Source organism: Artibeus jamaicensis, unplaced genomic scaffold, assembly GCF_021234435.1.
Source record: "Artibeus jamaicensis isolate MK-2021 breed Jamaican fruit bat unplaced genomic scaffold, CSHL_Jam_final contig_867, whole genome shotgun sequence".
Classification (NCBI taxonomy): domain Eukaryota; kingdom Metazoa; phylum Chordata; class Mammalia; order Chiroptera; family Phyllostomidae; genus Artibeus; species Artibeus jamaicensis.
In genome coordinates this window covers 2,486,715-2,512,601 of record NW_026521995.1, presented here as the reverse complement: position 1 = coordinate 2,512,601, position 25,887 = coordinate 2,486,715, and the positions used below count along the sequence as shown (strand labels likewise).

General features: G+C 37.5%; 1 protein-coding gene across 8 annotated transcripts in view; it reads left to right on the top strand.

Moving 5' to 3' along the window:
• Window positions 1-25,887, top strand: part of NEBL (nebulette) — a 347,697-nt gene that overhangs the window by 243,374 nt on the left and 78,436 nt on the right. For 5 of the 8 annotated variants that reach the window (XM_053673461.1, XM_053673460.1, XM_053673459.1 and 2 more), the window contains exons 3-7: window positions 2,665-2,769; window positions 4,385-4,495; window positions 10,257-10,367; window positions 19,963-20,064; window positions 21,118-21,219. The exons of 2 other annotated variants lie outside the window; for them this stretch is intronic. In XM_053673461.1, coding sequence (XP_053529436.1) covers window positions 2,665-2,769; window positions 4,385-4,495; window positions 10,257-10,367; window positions 19,963-20,064; window positions 21,118-21,219 — 531 coding nt within the window. The remainder of the gene's footprint in view (window positions 1-2,664; window positions 2,770-4,384; window positions 4,496-10,256; window positions 10,368-19,962; window positions 20,065-21,117; window positions 21,220-25,887) is intronic. One more of the 8 variants, XM_053673463.1, reaches the window with a different exon arrangement.

The following is a 25,887-nucleotide window of genomic DNA, read 5'->3' as shown; positions in this document are numbered from 1 at the left end:
CCACTTCCAGCCGTTTGCTAATCTCCTACCAAGAAAGAAACTAGGCTGGGTAAAAGGAAGCGCCATCTCGTGGCAGTTGAGACATGGTGGGATTAACAAGTGAGGTCAAAGCAGAAAGTAAATAAGCAGAAAGGTCATGTTAATGATCATCAAGTCATCAACTTTGCCCGTTTTTTCTCAGTCCGAACATAACTGGCATGATGTAGTGGTTGTGCGTGCAGAGAGCTGCAAGGAGCAGGAGCACCATGGCACACAGGTTTAACAAATAGGTTTTTTTCACCCCCGCACATGAAGCCTGCAGGTAGGGTGTCCAGTCTTGGCATATTTGATGCTATTGGTTTCTCAAATTCCTTTTCCTTTGCTCTGTCAAAATTAGTATGGTGGCTTACTCCCTTATAATGACATCATTGCTGCTGTACCCTTTGACTGGGAAGGAAAAAGGTGGAAGGGCAAAGTGTCAAAGGTCAATGCCAGCAAGTCTCTCCCTGTACACCAGTAATGCCAGAACACTTCTGGGAAGCTTCCGCAATGTCTTGTGACCAGAGCTGGGCACCTGGCCACCCTAGGCCAATCGCTCACCAAGGGGCATGAGCAAACCATGCCTGGTTTAGAGCAATTTGTCCTCTGGGGCTGGGGGAGGGGTCTGGCCACTCTAATAAATACATTGGGGTTCTTTTATTAAGAAAAAGAGGGGTTGGATAGGCAGTCCATCTAAGAGATAGAGCCATAATTGTTTTAGGAATATATACACCGTTGTATTAGGAAATGGTTGTCCACTGAGCAATTCTCATTTTACTGAAGATTTTGTGCCAGCCATTGGTTTCCTTTTATCTGTCTTCTTCTGGTATAGGAAGGGTACTACCAGGTGACATTTTTTTTTGTATTAAAATGTAAGATAATGTGCTATTGCCATTCATATTGTATAATTCATTAGAAGTTAGAAGTGTGTGTGTATCTTAAATAAAGACCAAACAAAGGAATGGAGACCACACTTAAGAATGAACCTTTTGCCTGCATATCGAAGGAAGTAAGTACTTCACCCTTATCCCTGCTGCCTTCCTGAACATTCTGCTCAGGTCAGAGCTTATCAGGAGGCCTGTGGCCCAGCACATGCCAGGCAGTGAGGAATGTGAGTGTGAAAGGGAAAAGATGGTGGCAAAAGATAAAAATAATGAGGCAGACTTAAGCCTAATGACAGGTTATTTTCTCTCACACTTATTATATAATCGGGATACTTCCCCCCCCTTTATGATCAAAATAGCCTACTATTTATCTTACTGCCTTTAACGGTTTAATTACTAGTGACTGAGGAGGGCGATTTGCAGAGGCCTAAAATTATGGCTAATCTCTGAGAAGAAAAAAAGTAATTTACTGCACAGATAAGATAAATATGTTCTAATGTTGATTTCATGAATAAAGCAAATGTTTAAAGTGGCAGGCATATAATATCTAAGAGTCAGAGTGGTGCAATATGCTATTTTGAAATAATGTTACTTAGTGTTCAAATCTGCTTATGGTCAGATAATGCCCTTCAGATCAGCTTTGCATATGGTGAAATCCCGATGTAATGTGGTGTGTAAATCAGTGTTAGTCACGTCCTTTTAACAACCAGGTACTACATAGAATTAAACTTTACTTTTAGGTTATAATTAGACCAAAGAACCCTTTTTCAGCCTAGGTATTTGCAGCCTCGGGTAGATAAACGTGACTTTTTTAGAGGGTGATACAACTTTTAGCAAATATCTTTGTCCTCTCCACTAGTCATAAATTTTGGCTCCCCACTTTTCAGATTAGGGTGACAATTAGTGTGACAGTGGGAATACATTTTAGGTTCTTCTCCATAATTCCTAACTTTTTTTCGGCTCCTGTGTCCATGCCAGATCTTTCTCCGAAATAACAATCTGGCCTCTCTCCCCACAGTGGAAGGAGTGACTCATTTTATTAGTGAGTTCAAGGGGAGAAGTGAGCATGCTCAGCAGGGCCTCTCTGATCTTCTCCTTGCTCATCTGCTTACTCACAGCAGATGAGGGTCATTCTGAAATCACAACCACCGTGTATGAACTTTCTGGGCAGGCTCTACTCTTGTTGAGGGAGGAGGATGGGATGCCTGTGGGCGCTCATAAATTGAGTACGTTTGATTTTGGTGGAATTAGTAACGGAAGCCCATGGTGGCCTTAATTTTAAGCCCCTTTTTCTAATCTATTAGGTCTAGGTAATAGTGCTAATGTAACAGTAATCTTCATTTGTTTAATTTCTGCCTCTACTTCTTAAATGGTTACATCTATCCTGATGATTCCTTGCTTTATAGGTAGAGGTCGGCCCCTAAATTTCTGTTTGACCATAGGCTTAACTGTTAAGGTTAGTGCTTAAAAGTAACAAACTTGGCAACAGAACTTCGTATTCCTGGGGCTAACACACATGATTCTTGATAGTAACCACATCCTCATTTATCTAAAACAGAGGCTTTCTTTATTATGCCTCATCATTTTTGCTGTTCTGTGCTGGATATCAGTTTATGTGATTTAGCTTGTTTTGCGTATCAGTCCACATTTGAGTATTTACTTCAGAAAATGGGTTTTCTCAAGTTAGTTCTTCTGTTCAGCAATAGATCATTGAAATTGTTTTCCTTCTTCCTCTTCTTGTGTGAATTGTTCTCTCTTTTAGATCCATTATAAAGAAGAGTATAAAAAATCTAAGGACAAGTGTACATTTGTGACAGACACTCCTATGTTAAACCATGTAAAAAATATCGGTGCTTTTATTTCTGAGGTAAGTTATCAAAAACTTGCAAAATGGCTCACATATTCTTTTTATATATAGATAAAAATCTGTGTATTGAAGTTGAAGAATAATATTTTCAAAAGCACCACTGAGTTGGAAATATGTATATAATTTTGTAATTCTATGCACTATCAATTAACTCATGTAAATTGACATATTTTACTGTCTGTGGTTGATATGCTTTATTATATATGCCTGTGTTTTAACTCCAGACCTTTCTTATTTATATAGAATTACTCTTGATAAGATATTTTTATTCGATAAGTAAAAAGTATTGTCAGAATAGTCTTAGATATTTCATATTTTATTTCCTAACAGACTGACTAGTTATACATTTTTAATATAATTTTAAAAATAAGTAAAATTTACCAGCTGATTAAATAAAATATGGCACTTTTGGTTAATTAATTTTAAATTAGTTAAAACTGGTTTTGAGTAGAATTGGCTCAGTAGAGATCCAGTTATAAGACCACAGAATGAGAAGTGTGCTACATGTATTTTCCAGCTGAAAAACCATGTAGTGTCTTTCTGAGAGCATTTATGACCACCATATATGTTGCATTGAAAAGAGCAGTTAACAGTGATTTTGGTGATGAGGCATTTCTGAAGTCTGTGAAAGGATCACTTAGAAGAGATGAACTTGGTAAGAGCATGAATAAAATGGCTGACCTCTACCGTTTCAAATGTTGGAAAAAGATCAACATGATAGTCTTAGGATTATTTTTGCTAACATGAAAATAGTATGAGAAAAATTGGGTAAGTTTTTAAAATTAACTATCCAAATCCAAAGAATTGTAGAAACACAAAGTTTAAACAGGAGACATGCTCAATAATTCAATACTCAAATCTAGTACTGAGTGGGAGTCATATCAGGGACCTTTTCGACGGAATGTGGCAAAATGTGGCTTTATTTCTTTGAGTTAGCTGTTATTTCTCTTGTGCAGAGAAATTCTTGAGGTCCTTAATTATCAATGTATTCATTTCCCTGAAGGAGTTAACTGCAGAATGAAAACATGGGAGTAGGCAATCTGTTGCATTACTTTGAACCTAATCTTCCCAAGAGGAGCTGGTGAATGAGTGTTTTTCTGTAAGAGTCGTGATGGAGGTCACTTACGAACAGTGCCGACTGGAGGTGTGAAGGCACAGAAAGAGCAGAAACACACCTCCTCCCTCATCGTGGTGGGAGGAGGCTGACAAGACCAATAAAGGCGCTCTGTCCTGTGCACCAGGTTAGACAGTGCCTCCTAACAGCTCGTGTTTTTTGAAACGACTCAAATGTCTCATTGCTCTCAGATTTTTCTTTGCCGATCCATATGTTTATATGGAACCATTAATACACACAGGTAGATTTACTTTTAGAAATGTACATGGGTTTAAATAGGAAAATAGTCTTTTTTTTCTTCTGTGTCTCACTTAAAGCCTTCTCATGATAAAACTGGGTTTATCTTTCTCCAAAATATGTTCATCAGGTCTAGTATCAAAGATTAAAATGCTCTTCAGATTTTTTAATTAATTCTATTTCTAAAGGAAGTTTGGTTTTATTCTCTTTCAGTATTCACAGTGGAGGAACATTTATTTATTTATTTTCCTTTCCCCTCCCCAGGCAAAATACAAAGGCACTATTAAGGCAGACCTTTCCAATTCTCTGTATAAACAGATGCCAGCCACAATTGATAGTGTCTTCGCAAGAGAAGTGACACAGCTTCAGAGTGAGGTGTGGTTTTCCTAAAGTGTTGCCTAATTGTGTGATTAAATATATAACCTACTATAAATTATTCAGCATTTAAAAAAGTTGTTTATCTTGAGTATTACTTACTGAATACAACATGAAAGTTTTGTTGTGTTTTTCATTTAGAATACCTCAGGCTTTCAAAAGGGGCCTCCATCAGGTGGAAGGGACCATTCTGGTGATTGAAATTTACAGACGAACTTAAGAAATGTCCTCATGCAAACTCATTTTGAATCCACAGGAGCGTAGGAGTGATTTTCCTGCTATAGTTCATCAACACATAAGGAGTGCTGAATACATTTAATTTTTTGTAATTCTTAAAATAGGATTTTAATATAGAATAGTTCCACCCTGGCTGGTGTAGTAGCTCAGTGGATTGAGCACAGGCCTTCAAACCAAAGAATCGAGGTTTGATTCCCAGTCAGGGCACATGCCTGGGTTGCAGGCCAGTTCCCAGCAGGGGACACAGGAGAGGCAACCATACACTGATATTTCTCTCCTTCTCTCCATCCCTTCCTCTCTAAAGATAGATGAATAAATCTTTAAAAAATATGTAGAATATTTCCCCTCATTCTCACTTATTGTTTTGTTTTCTTCATAGCACAATCTGATTTTTTTAAAAATCAATCTGTTACTTGGTTCCCTAAGCGGCATGAGAGCAGAACCTCATCTGTCTCCTTCCCTGCTCTCATTCTGTGCCTAGCACATTTCCTGGTAAACAAGAAATGTTCTGTAGATGCTTGCAAAATGAATTCAATTTGTTGGGTTTCTTTCCAAGGAGATGTTTTTACATAATTTATATTCTTCTTGCTACATTTTAGGTTAAAAATAATAGTAAACACATAGATGTATTTATTATATATTGGTGCCGTTCTATACATTTCACAGATATTTATATCATTTAATCCTCAGAAGCACTGTGTGAGAGAGCCCCATTTTGGAGATGTGGAAACTGAAGCACAGAGAGGTTAAGTCAGTTGCCCTAGGTCACACAGCCAATCAGTGGCTGAGCCAGCTCATGGACATGGACTGTCTGGTTCTGGAGTCTGGTTTCTTAACCACGCATTCTACTGCCTGTTTGGTGTTTTTTTTTTTTTTTTTTTTTACTATTTCTATCCTTTTTTTTTCTGATTAAACAAGTTAATGTTTTTCTCCAGAATCTTTTTACTTTTAAGTAGAAGATACCTAGATAATTTTAAAATAGTCTGAAAACACATTACTCTCGAAAAATACTGAGCATAGTTATCTTTGGCAGAACTCTTTAGGTCCTTCATTATTACACATTTAAATGTCCACTGTGTACCCAACTTGGCAGTCGGCTAATCTCAGCTGTGCAACTTGAGGCTAAAAATATATGATGTTAAAGTTTCGCATGGCTGACCATGACTAATATGTCCCCCTCCTTTTTCTTTTTTTTGCTGCCCACATCAGTCACCTAGCCACTTGCTGATAATATGGACTACTTTATAAAGCAAATAATAACACAGCACTTGACACGTGACATGCAATAGTTAAGCAATAAAGCAGGAAAGAAAAATCTACTTTAAATTTTACATTTACTTGGAAAGATAGCATTTTTTTCAGCTAGGGACATTGTTATTGCTTTGGAAATGCACACCTTTTGTCTCCTTTTCCTGCATAAATGGATCTGTAGTGCACGAACATGTGCAGCAGGAGCCTTGACATGGAAAACGATCCATGTCGCATATTTGGAATCTGTTTTTTATTTCTGTGCCAGGATAGGCCACCACTTGCATTGTTAGTCTGTGATGCCCGGTAGTAGAGTGTGTGCCCTGGGAAAGCCCTGTCTGTGCTTTTAAGAAGCAGTGCTGCCCAGTGTTGTGAGTAGTCACTGAACTCATCGGTAAGGAAAACCCTGGACCTTGCATAAGGTATCTGTTTCAAAATTTGGGTAATCGTTATAATGTTTCTTTAGGCTGACTGATGCACATCCATTTTATTATTGTTAAAATTGAAATCCTAAAAGCTTACCTGGTAATAATATAATCAAGGTTATAAACCTATTTGACAATGTCTGTGATACTTAAACTTACCTTTTACTGTGTCCAAATAGTAACAGATGTGTGCTAACCTAAATTAGGGTATGAGCCAAATCTGAAATTTAATGGCATTCTGGCTCTAATGAAATATCTCCTGAACACTGGCACAAGTTATTATCTTAAAACCATTTTGCAAACATTCTCAGATGCTTACATTCAGACTATAGTGATAAGGTGAAGTTGGCTAGGTTAATATTGCATGAAGAAAATGACTAATGCTGAGAGAGAGAGAAAGGGAGAGAGAGAGGTGATTTTAGGAAGTCATTTTATTAGATATTCCTCATTAAAAGCTTTATAAACGTAGATCACAAAGAAAGCTAGTGGAGACAAATGGATTGCGGTAGGTAGTAGTGAAGTCCTTGTCCCCCGGAGCTGTTTCTGACAGGGCCTCAATAACCCCTAACTGCAGAAGTCATGCAGGCTACTCAGGCATCTGCACTGAGCAGGTTTAGGAGAGCCTGTGTTTTTACCTGGAGTGGCCACAAGGAGCACCAGAGGCATCTGTGTTATCAACTAGAAGTACATTTACCTATGTAGTATTTATAAAATGTAGTGTAAGTTAGAAATATTTGTACATCTTATATATGTATAGATGAAGTATAAAGATATACTATGCAATCAAATATGTAGTATAACTGTATGTTACTTATATAAGTGTATTTGTACATAAAGTACATAAGACTATCGCGAGCACCCTCTACTAGTTAGGTGTCTGGTACCACAGCAAACTGAATTCTCAGGGTGTGAAGAAAACAAGTATTAATCTAGAGAAAGTACACACAAGAAACAAATCCTAGGAAATCAAATGTATCAGGAAATGCATTAGTTTAACATAACTTCCATTAGCTATTTTTTTTAAAGATTTTATTTATTTATTTTTTAGAGAGAGGAGAAGGGAGGGAGAGAAATGTCAGTGTGTGGTTGCCTCTCATGTGCCCTGCACTGGGGACCTGGCCTGCAACCTAGGAATGTGCCCTGACTGGGAACCAAACTAACAACCCTTTGGTTCACAGCCTGTGCTCAATCCACTGGGCTAAACTAGCCAGGGCTTCTACTAGCTATTTTTAAGGATGAAAATTAATATGATAAAGTTCAGCTGCCTCCAATTTGATGTAATCTTAATTCTGAAGTGCTGCTTCGTAGCAGCTATAAATGAAACGATTTTAATATTGCAAGTAGAAAATTAAATAGTCTTTTTAACAAAGAATGCTTTTAAAAATTGTGTTTGATGACTCACCATTTCTGTGATAACCCACCAGATGAACAGCTGCACTGGTTAGGTTTATAAAGTCACAAGTGTGATAGTCAGTTTAAGATTAAAAATAAACCAAGCATCCAGTGAAAAAGGAGAAAGGTACAGCCTAGCTCTCTTTTTATTGAAGTAGATGGAACATATCTCAAAGAAGTTTTTTTCCTTGGGTTAACAGACTCGGCCACCCATTAAACTCCTCCTCCCTCCCCCCGAAGATATAATATATAGGATGTAGTGGAACTGAGATAATGGACTTTCTGAGCCTGAAAGGAGGCTCTTAATGGGTTTCCTGTTTAACATAATTAATTGGTGAAAAATGCAAATATATGTTCATCAGAATTAGATATCCTGGTGGATTAAATCACTGGACAGACTCTAACAAGATGAATTATCCCTGGGCTAATGTGAGGTACCACATGTGAGCCCTAATAATTGACCATAGATGCAGGATTGGATGTGGGATCAGGGCTGGGTGGGACTGAATGAGACCGTAAGGGTGTTAGTTGACAGAAATCTCAACATAGCCATCAACAGGAAAGAGTGTGATCCTCTTGCATTATGGATGCATTCGTCACATATAACACAGGAGAAATGGTAGTATGAATTAAACCGAATACTTCTAATTAGGATAGGTCAGACCATATCTGGAACATTGTGGGCACCTTAAGAAAGAGATGGATAAGCTGGAATTTGTGCTGAGGGGCGCACCCAGGGAGTATAGTGGTCCAGAGCTTCAGCCCACACAGACAGTTGGCAAGAAGGGCAGTCCCTGACGGCTGCATTCCTGTGCTAAAGTGCTGCCCTGTGAACTAGGCTCGGCTTGCATGGCCAGGCGTATGTAGCTATGGGCAGATAGCTTTAGGTTTCACCGAAGGAGGAGCTTTCTATCACGGCTTTCAAAATTTAGAGACTGCGATACCCCGGATTGAGTTCTCCTTTTTTGGTTTTCAAGAAAAACTCAATAGAGAAAGCAGACAAGGGTTAAACACAGATGGTTGTATTTGATGGCTTTTTGTTTTTGCAGTTATTTATATTTGATGATTTTGTTTTTTAATTTAAAAAAATTTGTTTTATAATTACTTTAATCATTTAGATAAGCATTCAGTATATTATCTAAGTCAAATGGGTGGTTAATTCTGTTTATTAAAGCCTATAAGGGATTTAAGTTCATGAGAATGTTTAATAAACTAATTTATTTACCCATTCACTAAACATTTATTGCATTTCCGCTCTTTACCATTCACTGCGTTAGGCACAGGACATTGAAAGATATGTACAATACAGTTAGAGCTCTCTAGGAGATCATATTGGTAAAAAGTTTTTCCCTAAGTTTAACTGTAGTCTTTTCCATTGAAAATTAGATCTTGTTTTGTTCTTGGTAAACACTGTTCCAATCTTTCTTTTTTAAGGTGACTTTATTCTCTTGGGCCAAGTAATTGTAACTCCATTTACTATCATTTTATTATTACACCTTTGACATCTATTGAAAATTAATTTTGAAATAATTTATCTGTGTTTTATTCTCATTCATTCAGTTATTCATTTATATATTTATTCACCTGAGCAAAGATTTATTACTGCTCACCTGGTGCCAGGCACTATTTGGGGCTCTGTGCCCTCAGTGAGCCAGACAGTTCAGTTCTAGTAAGGGCGGACAGAAAGAAATAATTGGACAAAGAAAGTAATTAAAAATTGTGAAGAGAGTAAATAGGGTAATGGCATGGACTGAGAGCACGGGGTTAATTTGTTTGCTGTCTTCTGGATCTCCTTTCATTTGGAACTCTCCGGTAGAGTTTGGCTGCACCCACTTCCTGAGCAGTCATCCTTTGGCCTTCTCTCCATCCGAGTGCAGGACAGACTTAACTTGGTGGGAATGGATGGTGTTGGTGTGATCACTCTTGCTCTAACAGAGGATGGAGCTTGACATATCTGAGGTTTTTGCCCAAGCTATCTTTTCTCCCAAAGTTTAAGGCATTTAAATATTATAGCTGTACCTGTATACAATCATAACAATTAATTTAAAAATGAACAATTTAAAATGATCAAATTTAAATATTTGATCATTTCCCCTACTTTTTCACTTGCTTGCCCAAGATTTAAACCTTGGACATTTATAACCGTAAGAGCTCTTGGGTGTGGGAGGTTTCTCAGAACTGCAGCTGAGATTTAAACTCGACGACTCTGAGCATTGGGATTTCAGCCTATGGGCAAGGACTGTTGAAATAAGACAAAGATTTAGAATTAGGAATCTAACTGAAGCACTAAAATGAAAGTGTTGTGCATATTGTCTTGTTATAGAGGCTCAGGCTAATTTGATCATCAGTTGAGGCACTGAAAAATATAAAATCCTAGCAAACACTGAAATTTAACAGGTAAGAATTTAATACATCTCTAAAGGAGAGTAATGGTTTATTCTCTGTGTTTTTTTTTAAAGATTGCCTACAAGCAGAAACATGATGCTACCAAAGGATTCTCAGATTACGCCCATATGAGGGAGCCACCTGAGATCAAACGTGCCATTGAGGTCAATAAACACCAGAGTAATGTAAGGGAGCCATTCCTCATGACTTTCTGGAAAATTGCGGTTAACCAACATCAAGGCTAATGGATATTTTGTTGAAATTTCAACATTATGACACGCTATTCAAAAATGGCTTTAAGTTTTATTTTATTTTTATCTGTCCATGTTCAGTCAGAAAGACATTGGGATTATTTTGTCAACAGTTATTAAACCTTTTGGAATGCTATTAAAATGTCAGGCACTTGTAGGCATTGGAAAATCTGCTTTGAACAAGCCACATATGGATCCTTTGGCCCTATTGGCTTATTAGCATTTCTTAGAAATTCCTTGACTTGATGGCGAAGCTCCCATGGTGTCTCATCTAGGATTGCAGGAGAGCAGGGAGAAAGAGCGTTGCAAATCAGTGGCCCAGGGAAGAATCATTCACAGACGCTAGTGAGAGTGTACCCCACTACTGTTTCTTCTGGAATGCTTATTGGGAACAAAGTATCGAACTTAAGACCCATGGCAAATGGGAAAGCAATAGATGCCTTAGAAGCAGAGGCCAAGTGAGAGGATGTCAGCATGTAGAAAATGAATTTCTTCTTTGGTGGGCTACAAGAAATACTTCTTCCTGAAATCTCAGGGAAGGCTTCTTCATCTCCCCACCATGAATTCTCTGTTCTCTGGAAGCAATCTAGGCGCTGTTTACCAGGTTCTTTATGGATTGGAATCAGTTAGGGTAAAGTGTCTGTCCCAGGTGGGTCAGGAAACTCCCTTTCTTTGAAGAGTATCTCAGCCATCTTTGTCCTCTCACACGGGGTCTGCTGTCCTACCACTTAGTTCTCTAACTGATGGTGCTCTGTGGATTCTGTGCCCTCGGAGCCCCAGCTGTGCAGTGCCTCTGCAGAATGGCAACAATTATCTGATATTAAATCATATTAGGTCCATCCTTAAGTGAAAACTGAGTGAGGTTTACCATTTTAATCCAAATATATAAACATATGCCAATACCAAAGCACTTTCCTAAAATGGCTTGAGATTGATAAGAGATGAAGAAACTGCATGTCTGTTATTACCAGCAAGGTCATGGTGAGGGGATTCTTTACAAGAACCGTTTGCTTATAGAATGACCATGATAATCATAATAACTCCCTCAGCACGGCTGTGCATCACAACTGTGGCACAACTTTGATCATTTCCAATTCTCACAAAATCCCTGCACCGATTCCCCTTTTGTAGACAAGGAAAATGAGTCTAAAGAATCAAAGCCCTGAGTCTGCTCTTTGTTTGGCCCTGCTGCCTCCCTCGTAAAGGTCACTGGTTATTGGTCAAGATTTTAAATGAGACTTTGAAAATGGGTGCAAAATAGGTTATCATCAGAATTCAGATCAGCAGCTCTCGTGCACTGTAGGAATGAAGGTGGTGGTGGGGGGGGGGTGGCGTGATGTGCATCCCCAGGAGGCTTTCTAACTCTATCATTCAATGAAGTTCAAATACAGAAGTCCCTTATCATAGAACCGGGGTTATTATTTTAAGTCTGCCTTTTCTTTTAAAAGGTCTTTGATTGAGGGATTGAGGGAATAGAGCAGAAAGCCCTTTTCTCCATTCAATACTGTGTACTTATGGGAGAAGGGTGTATTTACTTACACTGCTCTGCCTAACCAGCTCAACCTTTACATGCAAAGTTTGTCCATATAATAGGATTTAGAAAGTGTTTAAGATTATTTACTCAGATTTAAAGTGAGGAGGATATTTGTATTCTATCTGTGAAGTAGTTGATATTCCTCTGACATCCAGGCACTTAGAATAATACATTTGTTGTCCCTACAATATGAAATTTAAACGTTAGTCTTGACAGCCACGAGGAGAGTAAGCATGTATCGCTCTTGTGGTTTGGTTGGTGAGGCTACAGCATCGCTCTGACAGGCAAAACCCTGCCTCCTTCAGCCCCAGGAAACTCACTGGCAGAGAGTTTCTAACAGCATTGCCCTTTCATAACGTGCAATGTCACTTTGCTCAAAGCCTATAAATGATTTGATTTAATTTAAAATCAAAGGTGTTGTCACATGTGCATCTGATTTACCCAGAAACAACGCACGTCCACACCTTTGCTTATCTTCTTTGTGTTTCCACGCAAATCAAGTCAGCTTTGGAACATCTGTCAGGGACCCAAGAAATGGGGATGGCGAGAGTTCAAAGCTTTTAATTTCTGCCTTTCTTCCACTTCAGCCTTTTACAAAAACATTAACCATCGAAAGGAATACGTTTTTGTTTCAGAGCCCGTCTTTCCCAGGTTCCTTTAGACATTTTAGAGACGTGACTAAGCAGGAGCAGGGGGCAGAGGGGTCTTGGTGACTGAATTTTCACCTTGGAATAACTGAGCGGTCCCGTGGAGAGAGTATTGGGGGGCAGTTAGTCTCTCTCATCACCCCCAAACTCAATGACCATGAAACAGGGAAAAATATTTCTCAGACTGTCTTCCCTGCAGCATAAACTAGGAAAGGAATTTGGAGTCAGGCCAGGGTTAAAATGCTTGCTCTGCCACTTGCCTGCATGACTTTGGTCAAGTTACTAATATCTCCAAATCTCAATTTTCTTATCTTAAAATTGGGGCCATGATTTCTGCCTCATTAGGGCAGCAAGTGTTGAATGAGAGGAAGTATGTGAAGGGCTGTGCTCCATAAAATGTTAGTCCTGTTTGGTCCCCTTCCAGTTTAAAAGGGTGATTTAAGAATTTATAGTGATATCATAGTTAACTCAAAACAATCTAAAGAGGCAAAATTTCATTAAAAGTCCAAATTAAAAGGAAATTTATATTAAGCATTTAGGTCAGAAGGGCACATTCAAAAGGTTCCTGAACCCATATAACTTACCTATTTTGCTGATACTATATTCAAAACATGATTAAAAAAGAGCCAATCTAAATCCTTTTGTATCTTAAGGGATGTACCCCTGCCAAATTTTTCTAATGTAATTAGAGAAACTGGAGGTTTCTGTCCTGCTGCTTTTCCCTAAAGATGCGCTTGTAATGAAAACCCCAGTAACATTATTAGTTCTCATCAATCTTACTAGAGCTTGAACTCCAATAGTTCTGAAGCCAGTCAAACAAATTTTAAGCTGCCATTTTAAGTTTCATAAGTAATGTGGTCTGTATAGTCTTATCATGAAATTGGAGTGGTAAACTTTTCCAAAGCACCACATTGGTAATCAGTTCAATGTGCATTAGAAAGAAGTATTCATCAGGGGAAACAAGAAACTTAATGTTCTTTTCACAAATGATAGATGTACTTTCTTAATGTTAATAAAAACTTATCAGTAGGCAAAATTTCTGTTTCATCAGAAAGTGAAAAAGCTTAAAGATAAATCAGTAAAATGATATTGGAAAAACATTTATGTGGTCCCTTGATGTGACTTATAATAATAGTGCTGCAGGATTTAGTATTAAAATAGATATATTAGTATTTTGTTCATCTTTAAGGCAGAGTAGTTAGTAATATCTCCTCTGCCTTCACAAGATTGTGGTGATGATAGAATTAAACCGTGAATAAGAAAACTTTTATCAACTCTAAAATGCTCTTATAAACTGCAACAAGGATAGTAATTACAAACTTCTAGATACAGCTCCGTATTTTACTTCATCTTTTAGAAGATTGAAAACTTTTTTTCTGGTGAATATAAGATCCTCCATTTACTTATACTTAAAATGTTTCTATTCCTTTATAAAATTATATTTACAATTTGACAATTTGGTGTTTCTTTAAATACAGTATCCCCAGACAGAAATAAACCTAAGGTAGAATTTCCAGTGTGTGTGCCCCTTTGATGGTACCTGGAGAGCTTTGCTAACGTGAGAGTTTATGATGATAAAAATATCTCCTGAGAATCACAACTGGTGGTGTAAGTTTATAATTACATATAGGTTGTACTGCTCACCTCTGTTCCACAAAGATACATATCCTTTCTGGTTTCTTCTCACTAAGAATCATGTTAACCTTCCTCAGAGCAGCAAAGGGAGTGAATGGCTCTGGGCCATTTGGATTTGGTTTCTTTAAGCCTGTCTGTTCACACTGCCCTCAGCCCCAGCAGGTGTCTGTCTGTGGCTTCCATCTTGACTGCCATCCCTTAGCTCACAATCTTCACATCTCCAAATGCTTGACCTTCACTATAAGGACCGTCTTGGTGGAGGCTTTGCTTTCCTCTAGTTTATTAACTCACCTATTGAGGAATCTCAAATCACTGCCGTCTAAACATGAGAAGTTTGCTGCCAAGTCCCTAGGAATTCTCTGTCTGCCCATGTGTCTGGCTTGACATGGAGAATAAATGCATCCATTTCACTTCTGTTTTCAAAATCTAGTGAGTCTCTTGTTGGCCAGATCTAACTCAGAACAATACAATGAAGAAGATGCTGGATAACTAATTCTATTGGGAGACTGTGTGGTTAGAGCCCAGGTGAGTGCAGAAAATTCTGCACAACAGGGCTGGCATGAGGATTTAATGAATCAATGTGAATAAAAGATTTAGAACATGTCTGACACATTGAACACTCTGCATGAACATAGGAAACATGTAAAAGCTGCAGCCTTATGAAACAGAAGTGGAAGGCTTACAAGGAGAGAACAAACTGAGATTCAAAGACAAAATGAGATGAAAAAGGAAGCTAAGGGGGAAGTGAACATGGTGAGATAAGGAAGAAATTCCATGATAGATTTTGATAGAATTAAAATCTTAATTGGAGGCAATAAAGAGCAGATTTGACACAGAAGTAAAACAGATGAAGAAGTAGAGGCTGTGTTAATCAGCAGTTTCTAGATATAGTGAGAGAAATCCATCTCAAGTTAGCTCATATAAAAATGAGAGTTTATTGGTTTGCATAACTGGAAAATTCATTCTACCTTCAAGCATAGCTGGATCCAGCAGCTTGACAGTGTCACCAGGACTCTCCCCCTCTCCCCATCTCTTGGCTCTGCTAGCTGTTCTGACTTTGTTTCCAGACACTCTTTAGGTGCTCTCAAGATGACAGCTGGTGTTTTCAAAATTAAGTCATCTTTACAGGAGCTGATCCAGGAGGAAAGGACAGTGGATCTTTCTCTCCCAGCCTCAGCTCTTTCAAATGTCTCTGGTTAAGCTCAGGTTTTATCTGCTTTCTTATTAATCTTGGTTTCCAAAAGGATGGGGTATCTCTTTAGATAGCCAATCACTCCTGTGACCAGAAAAGTAGACTGCAATTATAGCCTCACCAAATCACATGGAGTGGCGGAGGGGCAGTTTCCAAATGATTAAAAAAAATTAATAACACACCAAGGCACATCATCATTACATTAGCCAAGATTAAAATGAAGGAGAGAATCCTAGAAGCAGCAAGAGATAAGGGGACAGTCACCTACAAAGGAGTTCCCATCAGACTGTCAGCTGATTTCTCAAAAAAGACCTTACAGGCAAGAAGGGGCTGGAAAGAAGTATTCCAAGTCATGAAATCCAAAGACCTACATCCAAGATTGCTCTATCCAGCAAAGCTTTCATTTAGAATGGAAGGACAGATAAAGTGCTTCTCAGATAAGATCAAATTCAAGGAGTTCATCATCACCAAGCCCTTATTATATGAAATGTTAAAGGGACTTACTTTAATGTTAAAGAAAATGTTAAAGAAAAAGAAGATAAAAAAGATGAACAGTGAAAGGACAGCAAACTCACAGTTATTAACAACCACACCTAAAACAAAAGCAAACTAAGAGGACAGCTAGATCAGGAGTGAACCATAGAAATGAAGATCACATGGAGGGTTAGCAGCATGGGAGTGGGAGAAGGAGAAGGGGGGAGAAGGTACAGAAAATAAGTAGCATAGACGGTAGGTAGAAAATAGATAGGGGGGAGGACAAGAATAGTAGGGGAAATATAGAATCTAAAGAACTTGAGACACGCGGTCATAAACTAAAAGGGGGGAATGGTGGGGGAGGGGGTGTGCAGGGTGGAGGGGAATGAAGGGGGGAATAGAACAACTGTAATGGCATAATTAAAATATATTTAAAAAATTAATAGATGTTCACTACAAAGGAATAGCTTAGGAAAATGACCCATGTTGTCATCCACCTATGTTTAGAGATCCTTGCAGGGACTGAAAATCAGGAGCTTGCTGCTCTTGAGTGTTCCTCAGTGTAAGCCCTGTTCTTGGGGACTGTCTGTCCCCATGCAGCGATATTCTGGAAGAGCTGACCAGTGACAGGGCTCCTGTGTGTCTCTCCTAGGGAGTGGCTCTGTGGTGTCTGTTTGAATTCACAGCTCATATCAGTCGTAATATTTGTTTTGAGTTACCTGTGCTGGCCTCTAATTTGCAATTTACATGGATGATGGGGCCCTATTCAGAGTCCTGCTTCTGCTGCCTTTGTGCTATTCACCTCTCTTCACTCTGTCATTAGGCTGAACAGCATATAATTAGGTAGCCCATGTACAGCTTAATTTCTGAAAGGTTGCAGCTCTTTTGAGAAAGTAAGGGTTTCCATTTTACCCTCATTCTATTCCAAACAAAAAGACAACTCCCCCCCATGGATTTCATATGAATGTAGTAACACAGAAACAGCTATTCTTGTAGGCGGGTAATAATTTTGGTTTGTTTTCACCTGAGAGTCAGTTTTTGTTTATACAGCTTGTGTTTAACTCAGTGCAGGCTGAGGCTGATGGGCCATATTTTGTGGGTGAGCATGTTGCTTTTTGAAAGCAATAAAAATGGATTATTTTATATTCCTAAAGATTTAAAATCTTACCCAACAAAATAACTCAGTTCTCAGCTTATTTTAATATGTTTCTTTAGGTACCTGTATGCATAAAACTTACCTGAAATTACTTGGCAAAGGAAAGCCTGTGAAAACAGGAAGCTGAAGGAAGATTCTTGCTGAAATTATGCTAATTGTATATAGTTGTTCACTTGTCAGATAAGGTCATGGTTTTAACCTCAGTTGAAAAATAGTCTCGATGGTGAGAAACACACAAGCTCTTTAAAAAACTAAATAGAAATGTTTATAAATATTTCACTGAAATATAATAATGTAATATATAGGAAGCCTTTTAAATTCTTAATGCATTATCATTTCTTACACTTGATATTATTTTTGAAAGAAGTAAGAATATACCAATTTTTTTCACTATGCAATATTGAAAAGAAAATAAGATACATTAAATTGTCTAGAATAGTCATTCTTGGTGGTCAACTGGGGAATTCATTAAAATGTAGATTGTAGACTTTTGGCCAGATGGAGGCATAGGTAGACACACTGTGCCTCCTTGCACAACCAAAATTAAGGACAACAAAAATTTAGGAACAAAAAGCACCCAGAACTGACAGAAAATTGAACTGTGTGGAAGTCTGACACTCATTCATCCAGACCGGTAAAAGGGGCAGTGTGCAGCTGGTGGAGAGGGGTCGTGGCAGGAAAAAGCAGTGGCTGGTGGACCGGGGTGTGCAGGCAGCAGTTGGCAGACCCCAGGCGCAGGGTGGCAACAAGCAGACCCAGTGAGGTGCGCAAGGCGGCTGGCTGAATGTGGTCACACATTTGAGTGCAGATAAACCAGGCAAAAATGGGTAGTGAGACTGATTGTGCAAACCAGGGCCCCAGTGACAGGAAATAAAGCCTAAAAGTACTGGTTGAAAACAGTTGTGGGGGTTGAGGTGCCGGGAGAGACACCCAGTGTCACAGGAGACTTTGTTGGAGAGACCCACAGGGTCCTAGAATGTACACAAGCCCACCTGCCCGGGTATCAGCACCAGAAGGGCTCAGTTTGCTTGTGGGAAGCGACAGAAGGGACTGAAATCCAAAAGAAAGCAGAGCAAGCGCTGTTGTTTCCTCCCTGAATCCGCCCCCACAGACAGTGTCACAACCCAGCAAGATGTGTTGCTCCACCCTGGTGAACACCTAAAGCTCTGCCCCTCATACATAACAGGTGCAACCAGACCAAAAAATTTTGGCCCAAACAGAAGAACAAATCAAAGCCCTAGAGTCAATACTTCTAAGAAACTAAGAGATAGCCAACCTATCAGATGCACAGTTCAAATCACTGGTGATCAGGATGCTCACAGAATTGGTTGATTTTGGTCACAAATTAGATGAAAAAGTGAAGGCTACACTAAATGAAATGAAGGAAAATGCACAGGGAGCCAGTAGTGATGGGAAGAAAACTGGGACTCAAATCAGTGGAGTGGACCAGAAAGAAGAAAGAAACAACCAAACAGAAAAGAATAAGCAAGAATTCAAAAAAATGAGGAGAGGCTTAGGAACCTCCAGGACATCTTTATACATTGCAACATCCAAACTATAGGGTACCAGAAGGGGAAGAGGAAGAGCAACAAGTGGAAAACTTATTTGAACAAATAATAGAGAATACCCCCAATCTGGCAAATGAAATAGACTTCCAGGAAGTCCAGGAAGCTCAGAGAGTCTGAAAGAAGTTGGATCCAAGGAGGAACACACCAAGGCACATAATAATTATATTAGCCAAGATTAAAATGAAGGAGAGAATTCTAGAAGCATCAAGAGATAAGGGGACAATCACCTACAAAGGAGTTCCCATCAGACTGTCAGCTGATTTCCCAAAAGGGACCTTATAGGCAAGAAGGGGCTGGAAAGAAGTATTCCAAGTCATGAAAGGCAAGGACCTACATCCAAGATTGCTCTATCCAGCAAAGCTTTCATTTAGAATGGAAGGGCAGATAAAGAGCTTCTCAGATAAGGTCAAGTTAAAGGAGTTCATCATCACCAAGCCCTTATTACATGAAATGTTAAAGGGATTTATCTAAGAAAAAGAAGATAAAAAGTATGAACAGTAAACAGATAACAAAATCACAGTTATTAACAACTGCATCTAAAACAAAAACAAACTAAGCAAACCACTAGAACAGGAACAGAACGACAGAAGTGAAGATCACGTGGAAGGTTATTGGCAAAATTTATATGTATTTTTTTTATCTTTATTTTCCATTTTGGTTTGATAGTATCAAATGTACATTTGGAGGATGATTATTCCTTAATATAGTTGCTTCTATTTGGGGAGAAATAAAGTCATTGCAGTAATATTTGCTAGATTATAAAAGTATCAGTACTCACGAGGAGGATTTCCAGATGTGGGCGTTTGGAGGGTCCAGTCAGGAAAGGGAGAGAAGGGCGTGGTTGGGAGGGCGAGAGCTGGAGGGTCACAGAGCCTCCTCACACACCCTCACCCCTGGAAGGGCTTTTCTGTATTCTTGTGCTGGGGCTGATCCTCTAGCCACTGCGGGAGGGAGTTTGTGAGGAACAAGTGAAAGCCCTTGATGAGGTTATTATTTATGTGAATATGTGCATACACACTGCCACACAATGACATGCTTAGGAGGGTAGTGTACATAAAATTCTATAAGATTGGTTTTGTGCTGAGGGCTTGGGCTCGTATTTCTTATGTTGTATAAATTCAGTTCATACGTAATGTTAGTGAGGCATAGGTACAGTGAAAAAAAGACTATATCTGTCCAAATAAATGTATTATGCAACAACTTGTGGTCAGTTGGCTCTCTAAGGTGATTGTGACAAGGATAAATAATGTTATAGACGTAAAGCTAGTGACTGTATAAAATTACTAATTTCTTTGTTTTAATCAAAACTATTTCTTTGATCAGATTTCTTATAGAAAAGATATGCAGGACACCCACATGTATAATGCAGAGCTCAACAGACCAGACATCAAGATGGCCACACAGCTCTCCAAGATCATAAGCAATGTAATAATTGTTCTTTCTTATCTTGAGCAGAAATGACTTATTTTTGCAGGAACAAAGCATGGTTTTGGTAGTTAGATGGTTATTTTAATGAGTGAAGTCAATCATCTCAATTTTTAAATCTGAATTATATTAATTTTTAAATATCAGACATATCCATTTAACTCGGTAAATTTTTTTTCAATTTTTTTAATTTAATTATTTTTCAAGTACAGTTTTCTGTCTATGACTCTGCAAATTATTTAGGTATATTCAGAAGCTGCCCAGAGTCAACTCGACTATGGCTAGTGTTACCAGACTTTTAGTTCAGTAAATACTATTTGAGTATAAGATAACATTCAAATATCCAGCTTGAAAGCCAAGATTGTCAGTCATCTGACCCCATATTACTTATCTCTTACCTCTCACCCTGCCCAGAGGAACTTCACTTTGCTTTGTTCTTATCTCATTGTCGTTAATTCTGCAGGTTCTGCTCTGCCAACATTTACTCTTGTAGGTTTCCTATACATCCCAGTTGTTTCTTACCTTCTCTAAGACATCCTCCTTGATTAATATAATTTTTTCATGTACCTCATACCTTGTTTAAAATGATGCCTCAACTTGAACTTAATGTCTAAGTAACATAGCATATTCATACCTCAAAAATTCATAATCAATAATTATTTTCTAACTTCAACTGTATGTTAATCAAATAAGGTCAGATCAATTCCTGAGATTAAACAAAGCCCTGAAAGCGATCTTTATGCAGGAGACAGAGTCTCAACTATCCATATATTTTTTCAGTGTTTACACGTAAACACAGTGATGATGATGATGATGATTGGATTCACAACTCAAAATTAGTGATTATTTTACTGCAAAAATGTTGAATTTTTTTAACTAGTCATATTATAAAAATGAATTCCTGCTTTAGCAGTCAGCATTTTAGTATTTGGTGAGTTGAAGGGAATATGTTTCATAGACTGAGGGCCTTTTATATTTTATTTTGGTTAATGTCAATATAATCCTTCACTGGAAAGTAGAAATAGTTAACATTCTCTCATTTATTCATTTTAGGCAGAATACAAGAAAGGGCAAGGAGCAATGAATAAAGAGCCGGCTGTAATTGGAAGACCAGATTTTGAACATGCTGTTGAAGCTTCTAAACTTTCTAGTCAAGTAAGACTCTGGTGATGATTCCACAATGATTTTATTGAGAGATTTTGTTTCTAGCAGCACAGGAAAACATTTCATTTTAGATAATATCTTGAATTGCAAGAATATGCAAAGATAATGTTTCTGAAACCATTTTAGATAGGATTGCAATAATTATAAATTCCGGTAAGGAAAAAAAATAAGTCCAATTTAAGCATAAAACAAAGTTTTCTCTCAGCTCAAATCCTAACCTTTTTTGATGAGTTTAGCCATATTGTCACATTTGTCAGGGTTTCTAGAATTTAGAAGTAGTTATACCAAATAATTCGATTTTAATCTGTCTAAATTAAATGTGCACATATTAACTAGTAATAAAAATATTAATGTCTTAATTATTAAATGCTCTAGTTTAATCATTAACTAAAGAAGAGTGATGAAAAATGAAAACTTTGAAGTCTTATTGAAGAACATAAAACAAGATCTGAAAAAGTATAAAGACATGGCATGTTTTTGGTTGAAAGTCTCAATAGATAAAAAGTTTAATTGCCCCCAAATTAATATATAAATGTTATATAATTTTGAATAGATTCCAACAAAGTTTTTTTTAACATGGATAAAATTATCTTAGAGTTTGAAGGGAAAGGAAATGCCTGAGAATAGCCTTGCAGAGTATGAAAATGAGGACCAGTGAAGGAGATCTTAATTTATGAGTTACCATAACATAATATAAAACCTCTGAAATTAAACCAGTATGGAATTGGTATAGTAAGAGATAAAATAATTAGTAGGATGAAAAAGGAATCCCAAAATAAATTCCAATATGTATAAAAACTTAGTACATGATAAAAGGTTGGTTCAAGTCAGTGGGACAAAGTTGGCTTAGTTAATAAATGGTGCTGACATCACTGGCCATCCATCAGGGTCAAAATAAAATTGGACCTGAATCTTAAGCCATATAAAAAATGAATTCCAGATGGATTAGCTATGTGAATGTAAACAATAAAATAACTTTAAAATCTTAAAAAAGAAAATCCCAGAGACTATATTTATCAAATAGGGATAACAGAGTTGTTTTTAAATAAGACCAGAGATGCAGAAGCTAGAAAAGAATGGCTAGATGTACTTGACTATGTAAAAATTTAAAACTTTTTTGATGCAAAAAGAAAAACATTTGCAAAGTCAACAATAATGGTACAGTCATACTCTTAAAGTGTTTTCAAATTCAAATATATTCATTTTTCAAGTCACAAAAGTCCTGATTACATTTCACAATGAAGAGATGTAAATGAGTAAAACTATAAAATATAACTGAAGAGCATAACACGATAGAATGCATATTGAGAAGAAAGTGTCTGAGAATAGCTTTTTAAATATAAGAAGAAGAGCAGTGGTCTTCAAAATTTGGAAAAATATATGTAATACATATGATGGCAATATTTTAATATCTAGAATGAATATATGAAAGTTCTTTCATATTAAAAAGAAAAGGACTGGACTCAACAGCCTGGTAGAAAAATGAGCAAAGGAGATGAATAGGCAGTTCACAAAAGAGCAAATACAGGAGGAGAGTAAACATTGGAAAAGATACTCCTATTTATTTGTAGATATGGAAATGAAGTAAAGTAAAAACAAAATGTCGTTTACACCCATCTCGTTCTGTGAGTGTGGAGAGGACATCTGTGAGGGCCATGTGAATAGAGAGGTTTGTGTGGGAGGTAGACTCGAGCTCCGCTGCACTTAGAAAGCTGTGCGCACAGGAGGGCCCCAAATAAAGTTTGGGAGCATGGATGGCAGAGGTGAGTGGTCTGACACCAGAGGCAGAGGGCGGAGCAAAGAGATGCAGGTCTTAAATGCATTTGGCAGGAGTTGCAATGCTGTGTGATGATAAGTGGGCAACGTTTTATTCATTTGGACTACAAGCCATACTTACAGGTCGAAGTAGGAACAATATGCTCTAAAAAAGAAAGTTTTTTTGGAATGTAATCATGGGGAGCTTTTTAGAGATGAATTCAGAAAAGAAGTCCCCAGTACCACTTCTCACCATTTTAACTGTCATCTCTGAAGTAGCCTCTACTTTCAGGTAAGAAATGCATTTTCACAGATTATGAATACAGGAGCACTCACAGGTGAAGACACACATAGGGAGGAATGATGTAGGAAAGCGGGAAGAGTGGGAGCAGGATGCAGGAAGAAAATACCGAGACGGCACCTGTAGGTCTGCTGACAGAGAGAAGGTGATGATGAGGCAGTGCTCACAGTGTGGAATAATGGACCTGTCTGATGAGAGGAGGAGAATGTGAGTGGGCAGAATTCTCCCATTATACCTGCAAATTGAGCTCTGTGGGATTGGACCCAGAAAAGACGATGGAAATATGTACAAAACCCTTCCCATGTTAACTTGTACAGTAGTTTCACTGACATAGTTGTGATGTTGCCTTTTTTAAAATTTAGGAGGGACATAAAATTATGGTCAAATAATGAAAAGAAAATCAGTAAAAAAACAAAGTAAATTACATGTGCCAAGATAAAGAGATCGGTATATTGACAAGTATCTCAAACGTTAAGTGTAGCGACTGTTGAAGCCATCATCTTTAAAAAATTCTCCTAAGAGTGGTTGATTTGTTAACATATTCATATATCATCCATCTTAATTTATTTCTTGAAATTTGTCTATATGATGAATGGGATTCTTTAATTTTATAATATCAAGATAAACTTTTGTATTTGTAATAGTATTTGTTCTAAAATTTCACTTGATTTATCAATAAGGTGTTTTAAACCTAAAAATTACATTTTAGATTAGTGTTAAAATTTAATAATAAGCATTGTTTTGAATTGTAAGGGTATTAATTCATTCAGAGAATGTGCCCCTTTCCCTTCCTCACAAAGACTCTGTCCACCAACCTTCCAGCCAAGTATTGGCTTAAATGTCAATCCTAGATTTGCCAGTTTAAATTGCATAACTCTCTCACTTATTCTTCTTTATAGTTCTTAACCCAGTGTAATATTCATGCATACATACATGTATGTTTTAAATATCTACTTCATTTACCTCACAATGGGCTCTGTGGGGGCAGGGTTATATGCACTTAATCCACCATTATAAAATGGCACAGATGAGGAGTTCAGTGAAGATGTATAGACCGATAAAACAGATTTCTCTAGGTCATCCACATTTGGTGTAAAGTCAGTAAGATATTAGTTAGTTATAAAAATGAGAGTAGAGATAACATTTTGCCTAAAATTCAGACGTAAAAATATTACTGATTATAGTTAGTTTTACATAAAACTTTTACTCTCTTGCTTGACAAAATTTAGTTCAGTTTCATCCAGAATTAGAAGGAATTGATTCCTGTAGATATGTGTCATTGTGCTATTTATTTCCTTTTCATTTTCACTGATAATTAAGGTATAGTTATAAAATTTTTCCATTTCTTTTCAAACATTTTTTTTCTACAGCCATAATGAAAAGGTTTTGTTCAGTGTCTGCTTTATTTTTGCCTTTTCTGGCTCCTTGCAAGTCTGGGCTGTAAGTGTTGCCATGCAGCCTGGCTCCCCTTCTGGTGAAAGCTTTGAACTCCTGGGAGCAGGAATCTTCTTGGGTGTGTTGAAACACTGCCCCGTGCAGATGCAGCAGTGAGGAACTGCTTGAACTTATGTCCTTGTAGTTTAATGGTTCCAGTGTTTCTCCAAGTGTGGGCCTCTGAACATCCTGCTAAATCTGTTAATTTTTTAAAAAATAAAACCTAGGAGTTAAATATTAAATTAAACTCTCCTATTTAAAAATATTGGTAGACATCAGGATAATTAGGTATGATATTCATCAATTAAATAAAATCAGTCATAGGTGTAACTTTTATTTGTTTCCGAAATAACTGATTTGGGTGTAAGGTGACATTGTGTCTTAAAACCATAGCAGAGTCACCCAACACCTTTTTCTGTCTCAAGTGATCTTAAAACTGTAGATCCTTTGTTCCATGTTCGAGTCACCAGTTATAATCAAAGGAAAGCATTGCCATGGTCCCTTGGGAGATGTGAGTGTGCACAAAGAGGTAGACACTCAGCTGTGTGAATTGTGGGTTGAAAATAGGAGAGAATGTTGGGTGCCCATATGTCATTTGTGAGTGTACCAGTCAGAAGGTGAGTGACAGAAGCCATTTAATCATTTGGGTATTTTCTTAGTTTACTTACGTGCAGACCTTACAGAAAGATGTAAGAAATAGTTGGGTGTCAGTGTCTGGTAAAGGTATTTTTTAATGTAATGCACTTATTTTAGTTTGTGGTTAATTAATGAGGGATATTCTTGCATTTTTCTTTCTTAGGCACCTTTGAATCAATCACGCAGAGTGCTGAAGGTTAGAGTAAGATAAATTTCACAATACTTCACTCACTATTACATTCATTATAAGGATATAAATGACAGATATTCTTTAAGTAATTAACCTTACACTACAGAAATAACCTGGAAAGGTTAGACAGCATTTTAAAATTCAAATTTTAAGGTATATAGCCTAATGCATAACAGTGGTAGACATCTTCAGATGTAAAGTTCTTGTTAAAATCTATCACAGAGCTATTTTAATATTTTATTTTAACACAGAAACCATGTGTGTCCATTTATTCACCAACTTTTTGGTGTAGTGACAAGTGTTTTTCCTGGCAAATGAATCTTCTGTTTGGAGTTTTGTGTTG